General features: G+C 43.4%; 1 protein-coding gene across 1 annotated transcript in view; it reads left to right on the top strand.

Annotated features, from left to right (window-relative positions):
• The window catches only part of cdon (cell adhesion associated, oncogene regulated), a 58,861-nt gene that overhangs the window by 28,543 nt on the left and 22,818 nt on the right, over positions 1-7,500 (top strand). The window contains exons 6-8 of the mRNA XM_063205261.1: positions 1-80; positions 520-789; positions 7,088-7,500. The exon at positions 1-80 is cut by the window's left edge and continues 211 nt beyond it; the exon at positions 7,088-7,500 is cut by the window's right edge and continues 16 nt beyond it. Of these exons, the coding sequence (XP_063061331.1) occupies positions 1-80; positions 520-789; positions 7,088-7,500 (763 nt within the window). The remainder of the gene's footprint in view (positions 81-519; positions 790-7,087) is intronic.

The following is a 7,500-nucleotide window of genomic DNA, read 5'->3' as shown; positions in this document are numbered from 1 at the left end:
GGACAGTGGCACGTACCGCTGCTCCCTGCGAACGGACACGGACACCGTGGCCAGCGCCAACTATACTGTGAATGTGCTTGGTGAGTTGATGTGTGTGCCAGCGCTCCCATTTATTTATTGCACAGCACTTTGGTCAGTGTATTCTGTGTTTAAATGTGCAATGTGAATAATATGTGTGTGCTTATTTAGAAATTTCAACGTTTTTTTTTAGTTTTGTGCATGTGACTTTATGTATAGTATGACATATGTTGGTCTGCCTGTGGGTCAGTTGAAACAATTTGGCTTTTTTGAGTGTTTGCATGCTACTTATGTCTGTTCACTTATGCGGACTTGGGTTTTATTGCTGATAAAGTCACAGCTTGTGTAATTATGAATGGTTTTCAGTTGGTATTTTTTTTCAGTCATGAAATTGACTGTTACAGAACCTTTTTGGCAAAAAAACCTCAATTCCACATACATAAATAAACACTTGAGATATGTTTTTTGAAAATGTTCCTTCTCTCTTTTTTTCTTTTTCAGAGCCGTCATCACTCGTTGCTGGATTGACTGACAGGGTGTCACCTCTCAATTCCTCGGTGCAATTTACCTGTCAAGCGAAGGGGAACCCAGCCCCCAACGTCACCTGGCTCTTCAACTCTCTCCCCGTCGGCCCATCACCGCGCCTCCAGGTGTCCGGCTCTTCTCTCCTCATCTCCTCCGTCCGACAGCAGGATGAGGGCATGTACCAGTGCCTGCTGGACAACGGGATTGGCTCGGTGCAGTCGAGTGGCAGCCTTACTGTCCAATCAGGTTTGTTTGGTTTTTTTTTTAAATCTTTTTTCTTTATTGAGGAACTGTAGGCTTTTTCAAGACTTTATAAAAGAGTGGAGTGGAGTTGGTTAATTCGCTGTGCAGTGAATCAGGCCAGAAAATCGACAGGGACAGAGGGTACACAGAGAGTAAAGCAAAGAAAACTTATTAACCTTTTCTTTATTTGAAAAACTGTAGTCTATCCATGTTGAAAAATCTGGGAAAAAAATTCTTGGCATTTTGACTATCTCAGTTTCATAGAAATTCCTTGTTTCGAAATGGCTGCCGATGACGCAAACTTGAATAAATGACGTAAACTATATCTCACTGACCTCCCCACTCTCATTCCATTCCTTCAAAATATATACCCCATCCCGTCCCGCCCTCCCTCTCTCCTGCTTCCTATGGCAAATAATTTGCTGCAGTGTTTGCAGAGTTCAAGGTGAAAGAGCTAGTTGCATTCCCAGGTGTGTTCTTTAAGGCTGTGCAAGCACTTTGCATTTCTGTCCCAGCGAAAGAAATGCACAAGACTTGTGGCCGCGCTGTTAGTATATTTTTTAGGATTAGATTGCCTAGCTACGTTTAAACCACAGACTTTGCTTCAACCTCCTTCGCCGTACAGTGACAGTTGTACACATCTACGGCAATAGTTATTGCTATGTAGAGTTCTGACTTTTGTACCTCATCAACTCTAGAAAATACGTACATGCTGAGAGAAAAGCAGCCAATCCAGTGCTTGCATTTCATAATGAGCTTGCTACCTTTGTCCTGAAGGATAAAACCACACTTGTAAACTTCTGTACTTCATCATAGATTTCTATGTCTTGAAGAAGCTTTTGAGATATTACAGATTGAACATTACATCCCTGAATTAACCTCAAATTCCTGTGTCACCATTCTATGTCACTCTTAAGGACAGCACTCATAATTTGGCCTGATGATGAAAGTCCCAATAGTCCCTTGCAAAGACGTAAACATTGTTGTACAGAGAGGAGGCTGTAGTAGGGGCTCTAAGCCGAGAAATCGTTACGCGCTGGATAGAAGCATATAATTCGGTACACATGTTCCTTGAGTGATTTGAAGACATCCTAGAAGGGGTGCCCCTGGAAAAAAAATTGTCTACCGTGTCATATACAATATGTCATGTTGGTAATGCATTACATTGTTATTACATGGCATTATACTTAGCTGAAAATGTTAATATAGTCCTCAGCAGAGATGAAGTAAGGGTAGTCTGCTTGACCAGATTGATAAAACTACAAAATGTACATAGTGTGAAAGTATGGGTGAGTCTGTGCTTACGTGCTTGACAGCATGTAACATTGTGAACGATTTGAGAAGATTCTTGGTCTGAATTAAAATGAGCATTGCCCACACTAAAACTATGGTGAGAATAGACTGCTCCTAATGCTCGATCTGAATGGGATAGTGTCAGTGCAAGATGCCCTAGGTAGCAGGTTCTCCATCCTCTAATTTCCATAACAGATAAACGTATTTTATTTGTATGAGAGAGGGTAAAAGACAGGACCTTTCCATATGTATGAAGAACCCCATAAGATCACCTAATTCTATATTTTTACAAGACATTGTGCATATTGTGAGAGCAATTACAATGTGAGAGTACAGATTACTCAATATAGGCCTACATGTATGCCACAGTATGGCTTCAGTTTAAATTAAATGGAAATTATTTCTTAGTATATGTTGAGTAAGAAGACAGAGGTAAATTGTTTTTTTTATTTGCAGACAAGTCCTCACCTACTTGTGCCAAAAGTTGTATTAGTTACCTCAGTAATCATTGAGTACTTAAGTTGCTATCAAAACTGACAGCTGATGGACAACATGTACCGTAGGTCTTGTGCCACCCTTACCCATAGGAGAAATATCTATATAGAAAAACAATTATCATATGAAAGTAAATCATTACCTGTACTCATTTTCTTGATATGCAAGGCACACAAATAGTCTGGGAGGAAGGATAGTCTATCACCCCCCCCCCCCCCCCCCCCCCAAACAAAATGCCAAAAGACTTGTTTTAAAAACCTTCAAGATTTTGAGTGGTAACAGTAACATAACTCATTTCCCCACTACAACCCTTTTGCATAATATTGTACATGTCCTCAGAATGCTCTACATGTTTCAGTTCTATGTAGTTGTACTGTACAGGACAGTACAGTGCAGTGCAGTACAGTACAGTACAGTACAGTAGCATACAGAACGGTGCAGTATAATAAAGTACAGTAGAGTATAGTACAGTACAGTACAGTAGCATACAGTACGGTGCAGTACAGTACAGTAGCATACAGTACGGTGCAGTATAATAAAGTACAGTAGAGTATAGTACAGTACAGTACAGTAGCATACAGTACGGTGCAGTACAGTACAGTACAGTACAGTAGCATACAGTTCGGTGCAGTATAATAAAGTACAGTAGAGTATAGTACAGTACAGTACGGTACAGTAGCATACAGTATGGTGCAGCACAGTACAGTAGTATATAGTACGGTGCAGTATAGTAAAGTAAAGTACAGTACAGTAGCATACAGTACGGTGCAGTCTAGTACAGTACAGTACAGTACAGTACAGTACAGTACAGTATAATACAGTAGCATACTGCACGGTGCAGTAGAGTACAGTACGGTATATCACATTACAGTACAGTACAGTACAGTACAGTACAGTACAGTACAGTACAGTACAGTACAGTAGAGTACAGTACAGTGCAATACAGTAGAGTACAGTACAGTGCAATACAGTAGAGTACAGTATAGTCTTGATGACTTTTAGGCTACTTTGACTTTAGCCCTCCAAAGCCAATAAGATTTCCACATGCTGCTGTTTTAAGTTTTTGAAAGACTATTTTAGTAGCCTATGTGAGAGAGGGAAGGCAGGCAGACATGTTTTAAATAAAGGACCACACCCACAAATAAAAAATAACCAGCAAACAATAAATTAAGTGGTTAGGTAGCCAACATGTCATCTAGATTAAAGCCAAAAGTAGATGAAAAACAGACATGTTACCATTTTGCTCTTTTAAAATATAAAGTATCTGTCAATATACTGTATATATGATATATTCATAAATGCCCTTATCACTCCATTGTACACTTAGGACTGAGATATACATATCTGAACATCAGCATACATTTTATTTTGTAATGGCCTATAGTAAATCATCCAAGCTGTCACTGACACTTGATATGTAGGCCTATATGTATTATTGACTTGATTGATATGAATATTTCAGTTTGACTCCTAGGCTTAAATCATTGAGGGGGTCCTAAGGAAGTAGTAGTAGTTTGTGTGTGTGTGTGCATGTGTAAGTGGGATTAAAATTATTGTTTGCCATCTATCTTTGTCTGAAGAGCAGACTGAGTGTCTGAACCTGCTAATGCTAGCATGCTAACATTGGCAGAGTTATGTGTGGCCCAGTTCAAGGGTTTATCTCTTCTCCCCTAAATTTTCTAACCACAATTTTCTTTTTGGATTTTATAGATATGACCCACTGCAAGTTTTTAAAACTCTTAATGAATGTTGGTTCAATAGATAATTGCCCAGAAATGAGCTCTCAATTGTAGAGTGATCTCATTCTGACCATGGTTTTTATGATTTTCCTCTTTTTGAATCTAAATAAGACATATATAACATTGTTTTTATGGTAAGTTTTGCACATATATTCAAAGTTCAGTTTGTATACATCACACACAAATAGGTGGATTGGCCCATAACACCATTATGTCCAGGCAGTACAGCATTTTACTACTATTGGCTCGTTTTGGGCAGCCATCTTGGATTTACCCCATAAAAATGACCTTAATGATATTGAAATTTGGGGCACCCCTTCTGAAATGATGGAGAACACCCTAAGGAAGGTCTACACCGATTTTGGTGCTTCTATCCAGCGCGTAACGATTAGGCCCTTTTTGGACGGTAAGAGACCCAGCTACTGAGCGGAAAGGAGGACAAGCATTATACAAGATGGCGGGCAGAAATGCTCAAGAGAGACGCTAAAAACCAAGGTGAAAGGCAGAGCAGAGGGGAGCCTCAGCCGAGTAGAAAAGGGGATAGCAGCAGCTTTGGCGAGGGCCAGGCTTGGCTTTTTTTTCTGCAACACACACTGTAGCTAGCAGCAAGCAGCACCATGAGTGTGAGCTTTGTGCAGTCCGTCAGGGATAAGCCCCCGGACAGTGGAATGTAAGGAGTTGCTGCAGAAGGTTATGACGAGGAACAGACCACCCAGCTGTCAACATCATACACAGCCCGCCTTTTATTTATGAACGCGCGCTCACCTCCCCGCACCCCTGCGCTCTCAGCGTGGTACGCTGAGCTCGCTAGCTCACTAGCTCGCTCACACAGCTGCATGTCAGCCCCCCCCCCTTAACATCCCATGATGCTTTGCGTGATTAATGAAGGAATAGATACACACACTGGCCTTGCGTTAAGAATAGAAAAAAATATTGTTGCAGTGGTGGGGGGTTATGTGTCTTTTTTTTTTACTCCCTTTGACAGGGTTAGAGTCGAGAAAAGTTTTTTTTTTACTGTGATGAAATGCAGGTCAATGAAGTGCAGGGATGTTTATCCTGAAGCGTCATCCGTGCGCTGGATAAGGGAGGTGGGGAAGTGCACTTTATGGTCGGGAGGTGTCAAGGGAATCAGATAGTGCTGGGTTGCAAGGTCATCTCCTGGCCAACACAAGTCATTTTCTCCCTCTCTCCCCCTGAACTCTCCCACCATGCATGCACATGCATCTTTTCTTTCCAAAAAAAAAAAACCTTTCCACCCCCCACCACCACCATTGGTGCTTGAGTGTTTGGTGAAATACGGTTCTGTCACTTTTCAAAGCCATCCATGTACTTTCACTTCCCTCCAGGGCTGGACTGGTTATCTGGCATACAGGGCATTTTCTCGGTGGGCCGACAGACAGCCTCCAGGGGCCTGTTGTTGTGATTGTTTTCCTGAGGATTGGCCGACAATTAAGAGGGGGAGGCCCATTGGTCCATCGGCAAAATAGACAGTGGATTCAGCCAGTCACTCAAGATATAGTATGACAGTGGCATGTGTGTGTTAGGGGCCGGTCTGTGCCAAAAAATGCCCGGGCCATTTTCAGTCCCAGTCCAGCCCTGCTTCCCCCTGCCCCAGGGCCGGATTAATGCACAGGCTAGATATGGCTGCAGCCTAGGGGCCCCCACCTGCCAGGGGGCCCCTGATCAACCAAAAGTGGAAAAATTGCCAAATTGAGACAAGATTCAGTACTGGAAAGTGAATCCGTCATGTAGAGTACAGTTAGATAAAATATTCTTAAAGGGACACTGTGCAGGAAATGGTCAAAAAAGGTACTGCAACTATGCTGCTCATTGAAACTGGGTAGCCTATTGCCAAATTTGATCTTTTCATGAAAGTTTACTATGAAGTCAACTAATATTTTCTGGTATGGCCCAAGTACAGTCAGTTTTACAGCTAGAAATGGCTATTTCTGGAAATTCAAAATGGCGGACCATGGAGAAGATCCCCCTTTTCAGCAACCTGTAGCCTAGGGGCCCCAGGCCATCTTAATCCGCCCCTGCCCTGCCCTCTGCAGCTTACCCTGCCCATGTATGTCAGTGTTATGTAGCAAAATGCCATTGAGGTCCCAGGACCCAGTCCAGTTGTTTGGACTGACTTCATTATCAGATTATAGCTGCCAACTGGGAATTGTCATCTCATCATTCTAAACAATACACAAGATTATATCTGTAAGTAAGAAAAAAGGGTCTTCACTGGTGCTCAGGCCTTGGTGCTCTACATGGCTGGAGGATGGCATAGCAGGAGGTCTTGGTCCACTGCTAATGCAAAAAAAAAAACAGGACAAAATGGAATGTCTTTCAGTGTAACATGCAACTAACTTTTCTATGCACTTCTATGTCTTAATCAGGTGAATATCTATTAATAGGTACATTATGTCTGTTTACAATATGAGTACAGAGTGTCAAATAGTAACCCCTTTAGACACTGTCCCTGATATAAATTAGCTGTTACCAGACTCAGAGTGGCAATGACCAAGTCCTTATCTAGTCCTAAAGGCCCTGTGCACTGTCATTGTGTTGTAGTACTGTGGTAGTAAAGTTTTTCCAGTGACTGAACAGTTTTTTCAGTGGTAGAACAGTGTGTGTTAAAGGACTACAGAAGGATGAGAATCAATCATAGTCCTCCATCCACATTCTTTTACATTAGAGCTTTTATAAATGAACAATATTGTTATAATCATTGTTATAAATGAAATAATACTAATGATATTTTGTTTTCTAAATGTCTGCTGCAGGCCCGAGTGCTCCGCCCGTCATCCTGTCCAGCCCGGCGAGCACCAGCGTGGCGGAGGGCGACGCGGTGACCCTGCACTGCAACGCCAGCGGCCAGCCCCTGCCCGTCATCCGCTGGCACAACTCCGCCGGCCCCATCGCCACCGACCCTGCCCTGCTGCTCTTGCCAGAGCACCACCACCACCACCAGGGCGGCGCTCCCAGGGCAGCCCGCGCCCAGAGGGCAGGAGCCAGGAGAGCGAGGCAGGGGCAGGGGCCACCGCGGCACCCACTCATGGCTGCTGGCGACGGGCCGCGCCACCTCGTCATGTCCCGGCCGGGCACCAGCACCCTCTTCATCCAGGAGGCCACGGAGGCCCACGCAGGGACGTACGTGTGCGAGGCCTCCAACCAGGAGGGCACGGCGCGGGTCGAG

This window comes from Engraulis encrasicolus, chromosome 8 (assembly GCF_034702125.1).
Source record: "Engraulis encrasicolus isolate BLACKSEA-1 chromosome 8, IST_EnEncr_1.0, whole genome shotgun sequence".
Lineage (NCBI taxonomy): Eukaryota > Metazoa > Chordata > Actinopteri > Clupeiformes > Engraulidae > Engraulis > Engraulis encrasicolus.
This window is presented reverse-complemented; position numbering and strand designations above follow the sequence as displayed.